Genomic DNA, 13,789 nt, shown 5'->3' with positions numbered 1-13,789 from the left:
ATTCCGTGGGGAAGTACTTAGAGACATGTTTAAGGGGAAAAAAAAAAAAAAAAAAACCTTTTGGCGTTTTTTTATTTTTTTATTTTAAAGAACTGAATTGTAAAAGTGACATTAGCCTTTTTCTTGCTGTATGTTAAGGGTTTTGTTTATTCAGACAAGGTTTTTCAGGAAATTTTATCTTGTGACATGTTTTGACTGTCAACTGCCAGTCTTCCTCAGAGGTGATTGCTTTGATGTAAGCAATCAGCTCTGAGGAAGACTGGCAGTTGACATTATATTTAACATATTTTTCAAATGGAAGGATGATGCTTGTTTTGATATATATATATTTTTAAATAATAATTAAAAAAAAAAAGTAGCTGCGACTTGTATGTTTAACAATGAAAGGGATGCAATGCTTTTAATTTTTCTAATTTTTGACCGCATATCTTAAAACTTGGTTACATTCTACTAAAAATATTAACATTTGTTGCCCGAAGGTATTTTGACCTTTGACCCTTTCAGTGATCTGCTTTTTCATTTGCAGATGTTCATCAGATTCACCACAATTGAAGTCTTAAAGCAGAACGTTGTGTTCATCGGTGTCCTATTTCACTTCCTAAAGATGATTTCCTTTGATGGCAAACGTAGCGCAGTGACGCAGTTGTGGGCGGGCCTTGTTCTCGGTCATCTGGTACACTGAGCTGTCAGCTCAGCTGTGGGACCGGACGATGGCAGGGAGCAAGTCCTACACCATCGTAGAATACTTCGGAGGGGAGGATGGATACCGTTGTGGTTACTGTAAAAACCCAACAGGGAACTTCTCCCACGGTGAGTGTTATTAAATGTATATCCACACGGTAACCCTGAGCTGGACACTGCTAACGACGAGCGCCGCCCTCTTGCTTTTTTCCGGTTTGTGAGCAGGTTAGCCAATGTTAGCACCGGTGCTAATCCCGATGTCAGGAAGGCTGAGTATTTATTTTTAGCTAAACATAACTAAGCATGCTGTGTAAAGTGCAGTAACTGTTGGTAGTCATCTAAAATAACTTGGACAGTGTTTGTTTTATCGACATTAGAGTTTTTTTCCTTCTTCTTTTTACCAGTTAGCATCGCATTGCTTGTAGTGCAGGTGGAATGTGTGCATTGCTAATGTATTCATGCTAGGTTAGTTTATATACATAATAGTTCATAGGCATTTCAACCGGTATTTCCCATATATTTACTCAATTACAATGTAATTTTGGAATGCTATCGTTGAAAACTTGGTACTAACTCTGTTAGCTCGATGCTAACTACTGGACAGCAGAGGAGGAAGCTATTGATGGGCCATTTTCACTAAAAACACAACCATAAATATAAACATTACTTCGTAAGTGGCCTGTAACTATGATTTAAGCTGTGTGACAGTTTGGATCGCGGTGTCCTCAGTGAAACTCTGGTTTATCTTTAACGTGAAACTTGATCGGAGGAATGAATGTTTCACAACATGCTGCAGTAATTGAGGACAGCAGGTTTTCAGGTACATCTCTAAAAATTAGAATATCATGAAAATGTTCAATATTTTTGGTCAATCATTTCAGAAAGTCAAACCCATATATGATATAGGCTCATGACACATAGAGTGAAATATTTAAAGCATTTTTTTCTTGAAACTTTGATGATTATGGCTTACAGATAATGAAAACCCAAAATTCAGTGTCTCAAAATTTTTTAATATCACATAAGATCAATAAAAAAAAGGATATTTTAAACAGAAATGTAAGGCTTCTGAAAAGTATGTTAATTTCTATGCACTCAATACTTGGTTGGGCCTTCAGGTCATCTGCATTGTTGGGTCTGGTGTCTCTCACCTTCCTCTTCTCCTGAACCCCATATATTCTCTATGGCCAGTCGATTGGCCAGTTTGCTGGCCAGTCGATTGGCCAGTTTGCTGGCCAATCAAGCGCAGTAACGGCATGGTCATTGAACCAGCTTTTGTTACCTTTGGCAGTGTGGGCAGGTGCCAAGTCCTGCTGGAAAATGACATCAGCATCTCCTTAAAGCTTGTCAGCAGAAGGAAGCACTCCTGAAAAAGAGACAATGTCAGAAGTGTCTTACCTGGGCTGTGGAGAAAAAAAACTGGACTGTTGCTCAGTGGTCCAAACTTAGTTCTTTTTTCAGATGCAAGTAAATTTTGCACATCATTTAGAAATCGAGGTCCCAGAGTTTGGAGGAAGAGTGGAGAGGCACAGAATCCACATTATTTGAAGTCCAGTGTGAAGTTTTCACAGTCAACGATGATTTGGGCTGCCATGTCATCTGCTGATGTCAGTCCACTGTGTTTTCTGAAGTTCACAGTCAAAGCAGCCATCTACCAGGACATTTTAGAGTACTTCATGCTTCCTTCTGCTGAAAAGCTTTATGGAGATGCTGATTTAATTTTCCAGCAGGACTTGACATCTGCCCACACTGCCAAAGGTTCCAAAAGCTGGTTCAATGAGCATAGTGTTACTGTACTTGATTGGGACAGGGATGGATGGCTGCCACGGCTCTAAAGACTGAAGGACGGGAGAGTTGTCGCTTGAAAAGTTCAAATTTTTCAACTTTGAACGACTAGGTTGTGCTTGACCTAGTCGCTCAAGTCACGCAAGTAATGTCGCATGAGGGGGGATAACTTGAGGTTGGGTCTTTTACTTTGATTTGAATGTAATTTAGTAGTTTCAGCGGAGAGTCTCTCGCCTCCGCACCGTCACGTAATGACAACCTATTCAACACATAAGTGCTCCAGGACATAGAGTCATGTTTAGGCATTAAATAAATTACATTTCATATTTACTCTCTCCTATAAAAGTGCATTGCATTATTTTTTTTTTAATGATGGTATTGAAACTGATACTGTTGCGATTTTTATGACCCCGCGGTATACGGTATTACCACCCAAGCTTTGCACCCATACTAGCTTTCATCTTTGGTATTTTATTGTTTACATCAAAGATGACAGGGTTAGGTTAGGTTTTACACGTGGTTCAGGCTTAGGTGGTTTGGGGACCACTATGTGGAGGCTAATGAAAATGTGCTATAGTATAGATTAAATAACACAAATGTTTTGGTGTAACAATATGATTAAGTTGAATGAAATGTATTATTATTTATTAAACTTGTCAGTCTTTACCATCTGCTCTAACTCACATGAATAAGCTCATATATTTATATAAGGTAACATTTCCTGTTTATTGTCTGACCCAAATGGCTGAAATGTAACTGATTTACAAACTAAAGCTATTGAGTGACATAAAGCTCTTTCAGGAAGATCAGATATTGTATATCGGTACTTGTGGAGGTAGAGTGAAAGGGATCATTAGATCTATAGCAGTCACCTGAAGTAAGGGTGACTTATTCAGCTTGAAGCACTTCCTAAAAAGCTCAATGATCAGTTGGGCATGAAGCCACCAGACGTGAACTGTGTCTAATCTAAAATAAGAACAGTAATCTGCATGGGTTGCATCAGTTAGACATGCCACATTCTGAGGGAGAGGAAATGCTTTACTCCATTGTAGTTCTTCTTGTTCAGTAATGGGTGTGCCTTTAATTAATCAGGATTTGTGTCTGTAGAGATCAGTTTGTCACAGAAGAAGAATAAAATGTATTTTCTTATCATAATGCAGGGTTTTTCAACCTTGGGGTCACCTGAAATGTCTAATAATAAAAAAAAATGACTCATTAAAACTATTTTTGAATAAAAAAAAAAACGTTTTTATTATTAATCTTTTTTTCACAATTAAAAAATGATACATATTACAGAAATACATACAGTATACAGTGCAGGAAGAGGAAGAAAGCTCATAGAACTTAAAATGTTATTGTTTTTCTAAATAAAACATCAAACGCAATCTCAAACAATTGTATTTTTATACTTTCACTTTTTCAAATGTAAATCTAGTCAAAATAAAACGCATTTATTGGTGTTTGTTGTTACTTTGTGCACTAATACTGGCTACTCTGTATTTGTAACACAGTATAAAAAATGATCAAAAAACTGATTTTATAGAAAAAAAGTTTCCGGGGGTTGCCAGAAATTTTTGATAAGAAAATGGGGTCATGTCAAGAAAGCTTTGGGAACCACTGTTATAATGCCTTGTACTTCATTACCTGTCCACTTATGTTTGCAGTGAAATGGATATTTTGTAGAGAAATGTATTTAGCTCTTGGTTAAACAAGGAACGTCTCTGAGATGGCTTATTTTGAAGTGTTCCCTTTTTTGTTGATGCAATGCATACCAGACAAGTTCAAAATATCTGGGAGAAGGTAGAACTGCCAAGTGGACTGTATAAATATTGATAGCTAGGTTTATTGTTGCCTTAGTAAAAACAACCATAAAATACACCATCAAGCATGATTTAATCATCAAGCACTAGGGATGTAACGATTCACTCAACTCCCGATACGATTCGATTCACGATACTGGGTTCACGATACGATTCTCTCACGATTTATTTTACAAAATGGGACTGTAGACAAATTTTTTTTTTGGGAAAAAAACTAGAAAATACTATACTATTTTCCTTTTATTTTTCATTGTCAAAAGAATTCCTTGATAAACAATTCAAAACAATGCAATTTAACTAAAAATAAATCTTGAATGAAATAAATAAAGGAATAATACAAATGAAAATGAAGCCTATTAATTTAAATTCTGGTTCTAAAATAAACAATGCAAAACTGCATAATAGTTATTTTTCTTTTAAAAGTGCAACTGAAAATGTATTTTGTGCCTTAACAATTGGACTTTTAAAAAAAAAAAAACCTGTGATTACACTGATTTACGTCATATTTGTTTGGACCAGCAGAGGGCGCTGGTAATACAGTGGTCGGTTGCAGTGAAGAAGAGAAGCTTTGCTAGCAGACAGAGCTAATAGAAAAACGTGACTTTTACAGATATTCAAGTAATATTACAGATAATCTTTCGGTGCTTAAGGGGTAATGAATCATTTATTAACATATTTATGAGTAGAAGGCGGCCAGAAAAAAACTATTAGCAGACTCCGCCCGCCGCCTACACTTGTGGATAGCGCCCTCTGCTGGTTAAAAAAAGTACTGCGGTTCATTTTCAGAAAATCGATATCAACCGTGATACCTATGAATCGATTTTTAACTGCCTTACGATTAATCGTTACATCCCTATCAAGCACGATTAAACAGAAATAAATAAATGGTGTGGCTATTATGAATAGACTGCCAGTCTATTACATACGCAGCGCCCCTCATTGGCCAGTTTAGGTGACGTTATAGGTGCACCACGTGACTTAACGTACCGTCACTTTCATTTTAGCTCATATTTATTTTGAACTACCCCGCTAACCCTTTTATCTTAGCCCTAACCCTGACCCAGGAAATACCCTAACATAGGGATGTAACGATTCACTCAACTCCTGATACGATTCGATTCACGATACTGGGTTCACGATACGATTCTCTCACGATTTATTTTACAAAATGGGACTGTAGAAAAATTATGACTGAAAAATATTCCTTCATTTTTTTGGGGAAAAACGTGACTTTTATAGATATTCATGTAATATTGCAGATATTTTTCGGTGCTAAAGGGGTAAGGAATCATTTATAAACATGTTTAAAAGTGGAAGGCGGCCAGAAAAAAGGTAGTAGCAGATTCCGCCCGCCGCCAACACTTCTGGACAAGAGAAGGATATATAGCGCCCTCTGCTGTTTAAAAAAAGTACTGCGATTCAATTTTCACAGTATCGATGTGAACCGTGATACCTATGAATCGATTTTTAACTGCCTTACGATTAATCGTTACATCCCTACCCTAACATGTAAATTTTTTTCGTATATGTATTTTTAAAGGTGAAATTTGGTGTGTTAAATATGTTAAAATGAAAAAAAAAATATGACACAAGCAAGATTCGAACCCAAGGCAGCGGAAGGAAGAAATCTTGAGTCAGGTGCTTAGACCATTCGGCCATCCTGACATGGTGAAAACACAGACACATTACGCTTATAGCTGTACATGATTGATGAATGTATTTCCCTTTTTATGTGCTATCCATCCAAACCAGACTCTGAAATTACTGTATCCCTCCAACAAGAAAAACAGAATAATGATTCTATCAAAAAGCTTCATTATTTTCTCGGGTCCACTTCATTGAAACATTACTATTTACGACTGCTTTGGTGTTTTATCATCATCATTAACAAGTTTCTTGGGCCTTCTGCTGAAAAGCATCCCCACAGCATGATGATGTAGCCACTGCACCATTATTCACTGTGTATTGATTGATCGTACAGAAATGCAGTGTTTGGTTTCTGCTAAACATAGTCATATCTGATGGCGAAAGTGATGATAATACTTTAATCTGTTCAGTAGGGATGTAATGATTCACTCAACTCCCGATACGATTCACGATACTGGGTTCACGATACGATTCTCTCACGATTTGTTCGACAAAACGGGACTGTAGTCAAATGATGACTGAAAAATATTCCTTTATTTTTTTTGGGAAAAAAACTAGAAAATACTGTATTTTTTTCCTTTTATTTTTCATTGTCAAAAGAATCCCTTGATAAACTATTCAAAACAATGCAATTTAAGTAAAAATAAATCTTGAATGAAATAAAAAAAAAGGAATAATACAAATGAAGAAGAAACCTATTAATTTAAATTCTGGTTATATAGTAAACAATACAAAACTGCATAGTAATTATTTTTCTTTTTAAAAGTGCAACTGAAAATTTATTTTGTGCCTTAACAATTGGACTTAAAAAAAAAAAGTAATTGCACTGATTTACGGCAGATATTTGTTTGGACCAGCAGAGGGCGATGGTAACCCAGTGGTCGGTTGGCATGCAGAAATTCTTGCAATGATGAGGAGATGCTATGCTAGCAGACAGAGCTAATAGAAAAATGTGACTTTTACAGATATTCACGTAATATTACAGATATTCTTCGGTGCTAAAGGGGTAAGGAATCATTTATGAACATGTTTAAGAGTAGATGGCGGCCAGAAACAAAGTAGTAGCAGATTTCGCCCGCCGTGTACACTGCTGGACAAGAGAAGGGATAACTATATAGCGCCCTACTGTTCAGCTTTCAACCCTCGCTGAGATGACAGAAAAGTTAAATGTTTCTCTCTCTTTGCCGTAATTTCATAAAAATTTAAATTCACTTTACAGAAAATAATTTCCTTCTTCGAGAAGATAATCAAGATGTTGTTGAAATCTTTGTATTATGATTTAATCACCAACATGGAGCTCGTACATCTGTCTCTGTTTGCAACGCTCTGATTGGTGCAGTGATGTTATCAACTATGTTGCCGTATATACAAAGCAAATAGTAGTTGTGACCAGGCACTGCAGCCCCTACCTTATGTTACTGCGTCTCTTATGTCTCAGTGGAAGTGTTAAAGGTTTTGCTTTTGAATGCACGTTGACACCTGAATCTAATGATGGTGTCACCATGCAGCTCTACAGACGGATTGTTAGAATCAGCTGTGGTGGACCAGGGCAGTAAACTTCATGTGGATTTGTAAAAGAGAAAAAGACATACAGTCCTTTTAAGTTTGAGACCAAAAGTCCCCCATGCTCTTTGTTTTTTATAACTTGTTTATTTCCATAAAATCTTGGGTGGCACCATGGCTTTACATTTTGAAAATGACAAAGGTACTGTGGTTGCAGTATTTGAAATTCCAGTTTTATCATTGATTCAGTTGTTTTTGTAATTGTATCAAGAGAAGAGAATTGCAGTCCTGATGGTGAAGCTGTAATGTATAATTGTCTTAGGCTTTTAAAAAAAGATTACACAATCTGCATTATTTAAAGAGTAACTAAACCCCCAACCAACTTTTTTCTGCTGAATACGTGTATTTGGGTATTTATTGGTCCTAGTCCCACTCTTCGCATTATAGTAAAAGTATTTTAATTTTGTGTATTTAGCTGTAAAATGTCTGTCATACTGGCCACTAAGGGTTGAACGCTGGCTATTACAACTGAACTTTGCTATTGGCTGAAAGGGATTCTTCCGGATTCCCTTGTCATCAATTTTCACTGTTGGCCCCTCCACTCCTATAAAAGCTCAGAGGAGGGAGAGGCTTTCCCCCAATCACAGCCCTCAGTGAGAGCATTGATTGACAGCCAATGTGGAAGTCAACTGTGTTCCGTGTGCGGTGATGTTTTTGACTCTGTGCTTCTATAAAGAGGCGATTCTGCAGTAATGAGAGGGTTCATCAAGCTATGTGTGCATTTACAGACACATCTATGCTGTGTGTATTCTCGTCTGTCTCTGTATGTGCGTGGATGTGTGTGTCAGTTATCATTATGTGCGGTGGTGAGAGAGCAGGGTTGTTTGCCCCTGAGTGGTGTCTGTAAGGTTATGTGTGAGCTTCAAGTCATGACTGTGTGTGCCTGTGGTTGTACTGACACATTTTAGCTTATGAACTCTATATGTGTGTCTACAGATACATCATTGTGTGTATTACCGTCTGTCTCTGCGCACAGCGGTGTGGGCTGACAGTGGTCGTGTCTTACTGCTACAGCAGTAACGCCCATAATCACGGCATTTTTTTTAATTTCCCTCCTACTCTTTCAGTGTTTAGAATTTTTTTTCTTCTTTTGTGTGGTTTATAATATCAATGTGTAACCTTAATTTTCTTGTGAGAATAAAGGTTTCATATTAGACGTAGTATTACAGTTTTGAGATTTTTAGTGTCTACACAATACTTTCAGCCCCCATTATAAAGTTTTCGAATACAGTCTGCTGTCTTTTTGCAATTTCAAAGGTCCTTTCTTTATCTCTGAGTTGCTGCTTCTGTGCTCTTATGTTGCTCATTGAGATTCTCAGACTGTCTAGATGTCCTTGTGGACCTTAAATAACCATTCATTACCAATATGGTTTGTGTAATGCATATTTGTTTTTGCATGATGTGACCTCATTTTGCTTTGTTGGAATAGATTTATATTAGGTTGAGTGTGTTTGCACAGTGTGCATGTATAATGACCAAAAAGGTCTAAAGTTAAAAGGGGGGAAGCATAGAGAACATCTTACTGAAGAAGAGAAATTTGCTGTGAATACAAATGATAAATAACACTTTTCCATTAAGGCTTCAGAACACAGTGGGAAGAATTAAGGACAAATAAACAATTTACTGCTATGCTCTTAAGCAGCTTTTATGACTAACAATATTCTGCATCTGTTTACTTTATTTTTAATCCATTATCCATGTTAGTTTCTAAAAAGTAGTTTTATGTCAAATAAACCAATCCGGAAAATAATTCCAAGGACTGCATGTGTGGGTGTTATGAAGTGTCTCCCTGCTCGGAAGTTCATGTTTTATGCTGTTTTGTTTTGTGTGGAGCTTGTGTGTTCTCCATCCTATTTGGAGGAATATGTGTATAGACTAGGGTTGGGCACCGGTTCCTATTTGGAACCGGTTCCTAACGTCCGGTTCCAGAACCGTTGCGAAGATGTTTGCATTTTGATTCTTTTTTTCAATTACGAAATGCCCGCACTAGTTTGTTTCCGCGGCTTGCTCTGTTTGTTTACGTAGGATTTGTATAAGATGCGTTCAGAACGCGACGTGTGTGTGTGCGTGTCTCTGGCGTGTGCGTGTCTCTGGCGTATGTGTCTTTGGCGTGTGCGTGTGTCTCTGGCATGTGTATATGTGTCTTGCTACGGTTTGTTTGGTCCGGCGGAGTGGAAGGGAGATTGAAGCGAATCACCGGTAAAAAGCCCAGTAAAACTCCGGAAAACAATCACCAGGGAATAAAAAAAAGTTGCTCCCTGGTAAATATAGTAGCTCTAACAACAGGTAAAATGATAAACTGGTGATATTATAGCCTGCGAATGCAATACGGGGACGCATTTACTCCGCCTCCAGGTCCTAGTGCCTGCCAGTCGATGAAGCCTGTTCCGTTTACTGTGTTTACCGAGGTTCGTGTGTGTTTAATAAGTCCGTGTGTGTTTATGACTATAACAGAACACCACACATGAGAACTGTTCTCACCTTTATTTTGATTGTAGTTTTGAATCAGCAGCTCAACAATAACACACGGTTTCAGTTTGGACCGTGGAGCAGAAGAGAGATAGGAACTAATCACCGGTAAAACTCAGGAAAACACTCACCAGGAATAAATATTTACTCTCTGGTGAAGATAGTAGCTCGAACGACAGGTAAAATGATAAACTGGTGATATTACAGCCTGTGAATGCAGTACGGGGATGCATTTACTCCGCCTCTGGGTCCTAGTGCAAGCCGACCGGTGAAGCCTGTTCCGTTTACCGAGGTCCGTGTGTGTTTAATAAATGTGTGTGTGTCCGTGTGAAAGTCCGCATGTTTATGCCTCTGTCCATCCACTCTTTTCATTATATCCATGTCTTTTAAGGCTCTTATTAAATAGTGTCGGCTGTAGTCCGGGCCTTGGATTATGTTGGCACCAGCGCGTCATCGCCGCAAGTCATGAAAGCGCAGAATGACCCAAATAATAGTAAAGAGGTCTTATATTAGTCTATTTTCTTTTTGAAGTGGGTTTTTTTTTTTGTGGCTTTAGACTCCAATTACATTTATGCATATAATATGTTCCCTACAATATAAACAGGTTCACAATATAACTATTTTTATTAGGGATGTAATGATTCACTCAACTCCCGATACGATTCGGTTCACGATACAATTCGATTCACGATTCTCTAGCGATTTATTTTACAAAATGGGACTGTACACAAATGGGGAAAATACTGTACTAATTTCCTTTTATTTTTCATTGTCAAAAGAATCCCTTGATAAACTATTCAAAACAATGCAATTTAACTAAAAATAAATCTTGAATGAAATAAATAAAGGAATAATACAAATGAAGAAGAAGCCTATGAATTGAAAGTCTGGTTCTATAGTAAACAATGAAAAACTGCATAATAGTTTTAAAAGTGCAACTGAAAATGTATTTTGTGCCTTAACAATTGGACTTTAAAAAAAAAAACCTGTCATTTCACTGTATTTACGTCAGATATTTGTTTGGACCAGCAGAGGGCACTGGTAACCCAGTGGTTGGTTGGCATGCAGTAATTCTTGCAGTGGAGAAGAGATGTTATGCGCTAGCTGACAGCTAATAGAAAAACGTGACTTAGAGATATTCACGTAATATTACAGATATTCTTTCGGTGCTAAAGGGGTAAGGAATTATTTATGAACATGTTTAAGAGTAGAAGGCGGCCAGAAGGAAGGTAGTAGCAGATTCTGCCCGCCGCCAACACTTCTGGACAAGAGAAGGATATATAGCGTCCTCTGCTGTTTAAAAAAAGTACTGAGATTCAATTTTCACAGTATCGATGTGAACCGTGATACCTATGAATCGATTTTTAACTGCCTTACGATTAATCATTACATTTCTAATTTTTATTGTTTCTGTTTCCACTGTATCCAGAATAATAGTACTCTTTCTCAACAAGAACTATTGATTGATTTGTCACATGTCTGCTCCAGGGTTTGAGTTTGTTTTATTTAGTTTAACATCTACTTGGGCTGTAGCTCTTTGTTTTTTAGACTGCTGCCAATGTGTTTGTAGTTTTATTTTACTTTCACAGTTACAGTTGGGACCTTTGTGATTGAATACCCTAGTTACATTACAGCAACCAAATTAAACTGTATCAACTAAATGAATTAATAAAAAATACCTGTTTAAAGGCTTTTTCAAATTAAAAAATTATCCTGTGAAATCTGTGACCTGTTGACCTGCACAACTCAAAGAATCGGAATCGTGAATCGTTTAGAACAGGAATCGAAATTGAGAATCGGAATCAGTATCGGTAAAATCCAAACGATGCCCAACCCTAATATAGAGAGCAGTTTTCTTTCTGAGGTTTCCTTGTGATGGACAGGTGAGCGCTTCATGGTGTGCCTGCACTTAAGCCTTCTGTTGACTGAAATAGGCTTGAATCTTGAAAAAAGATCTTGAGTTTGCAAATTATCTATTCTCTATGAAGAGCTGTTAGAGCATAAATTTGATATCAGTGAAATCAATTATCAAGTACATTAGTTACAATAGGTTAGTAGTAGTACATTTATTATATAATAGAAAAACAGTTTTGTCTTACTACTTCTACTATTTTTTTTTAAAGTAGACTTAATTTAGTAGACATTAATTTAGTAACACAAAATTGTTTACTAGTTGACAATTTTGCTCTTTTAACTGAGGATTTCCAACTCTGTTTAGTATAGTGTATTCAATGTTTTTATTGTTGATTTTTTAAAACTCTGTTTAATGTTTTCTCTTACAGTTTTAATCACGTAAGGTGCTGCCACATGAAATTGCCTTGTGTATGAAATGCACTATACAAATAGATTTTCCTTGCATTTGCTACTAAGGTCTACTCCTTCAATAGTGCGCCAAAAATCTTTATTAGTCGTTGTTCATTGGTAAAACTCAAAATATCTTATTACTAGTACTAGTATGCTGTTTTTGGTAGTAAAGCTAAAAGATTCACTAGTAGTGCTAGTAGACTGAATGCAAATGAAGTAGGACAGGTTATAATCAAAATCCTGATTGGTTGTAATATTTTCCAAAGTATGTATTCTAGGCTATTTATGCACTATTAAAAAAAAAAAAAAAAAAAATAGTGAAAAACTTAACCGTTATTGGTCAAGAATTTATCTATTATTCAGCTTCGGCCACAAATTTATCTATTAGCACTACTAGTAAACCAAAAGAGTTCACTAGTCCTACCAGTAAATGTTTTCAATCTTCTAGTTATACTAGTGACACTTCATGCTTCACTAGTAAAGTGTACTTGTGCACTAGTAAACCACAATTGATGTACTCCAAACTTGAGTACTATTAGAGTACACTGATATAAAATGTAAGCTCAAACAGCGTTCCTTAACTCTTATACTAGTGTCCAACGCGTTCACTGTTGAAAAATCTTGATAAAATTAATGGTTTTTTGATTAAATAATTCTTAATTTCCATGTTTGCTATCTGCAGGGATGTGGTCTCATACAATGACAGTACAAGACTACCAGGACCTAATAGATCGAGGATGGAGAAGGTACGTGTTCCGTTCCTTTTGTTCTTCATTAATCATTAATACAGTGAAAATGGGTATCAATATTACCTTTGAACATTGAATTTTAACAACTTTTTATGTTTTTGTTTTTCTAATCAGAAGTGGAAAGTATGTTTACAAACCTATATTGAAGGAGACGTGCTGTCCACAATATACCATCAGGTAATTTTCTAGATATTTTCCTAGATTCTTGGCAATTGGGATTAGCAGGCTTTACACCGATCTGATCTGCCGATATTTTGCATTTTATGCAATTATGGTGATCGGCTGTATATGTCTTAATCTGCCAATCCGATCAATTACGTCATTGTGGTGATGAAACTTTCTGTAGATGCACCCATTGCATTGTTTTATCTCTCTTACACCGAAGAGTTGTTTTCTTTATGTGACACGGCTTTATTTCACTCACATTTGTGCACAATGGTGAAAACTTTGGGTTATGTATATAACCCCGGTTCTATGAGTAATATGAGTGAGATGTCTCACTATGGGATGCAACCTTTGTCTGCATTCCTCAGAACTATTCATTTCAATCTGCCAATCCTGATTGGCCGGTAAAGCGTGTCCGTCCGCTAGGGGGATACCCACCTCCTATAAAAGGTGGACACGGACAGACGCGCACCATTCAAAATAAGCACCTCTTCTCCTCGTTCGAGCAAGAAGGGTAGTCTGGTGAGACATCTCACTCATATTACTCATAGAACCGGGGTTATATACATATACCAAAGTTCTATTTCAGTGATGTTGCTAGGTACG

General features: G+C 36.9%; 1 protein-coding gene across 3 annotated transcripts in view; it reads left to right on the top strand.

Moving 5' to 3' along the window:
* The first annotated feature begins 655 nt into the window (after positions 1–655).
* ate1 (arginyltransferase 1) overlaps positions 656–13,789 on the top strand; it is a 72,816-nt gene continuing 59,682 nt past the window's right edge. For all 3 annotated transcript variants that reach the window (XM_028468330.1, XM_028468331.1, XM_028468328.1), the window contains exons 1-3: positions 656–810; positions 12,952–13,015; positions 13,133–13,195. In XM_028468330.1, the coding sequence (XP_028324131.1) occupies positions 711–810; positions 12,952–13,015; positions 13,133–13,195 (227 nt within the window). In that variant the 5' untranslated portion in view covers positions 656–710. The remainder of the gene's footprint in view (positions 811–12,951; positions 13,016–13,132; positions 13,196–13,789) is intronic.

The sequence above is a fragment of the Gouania willdenowi genome, chromosome 15 (assembly GCF_900634775.1).
Source record: "Gouania willdenowi chromosome 15, fGouWil2.1, whole genome shotgun sequence".
Taxonomy (NCBI): Eukaryota; Metazoa; Chordata; class Actinopteri; order Blenniiformes; family Gobiesocidae; genus Gouania; species Gouania willdenowi.
This window is presented reverse-complemented; position numbering and strand designations above follow the sequence as displayed.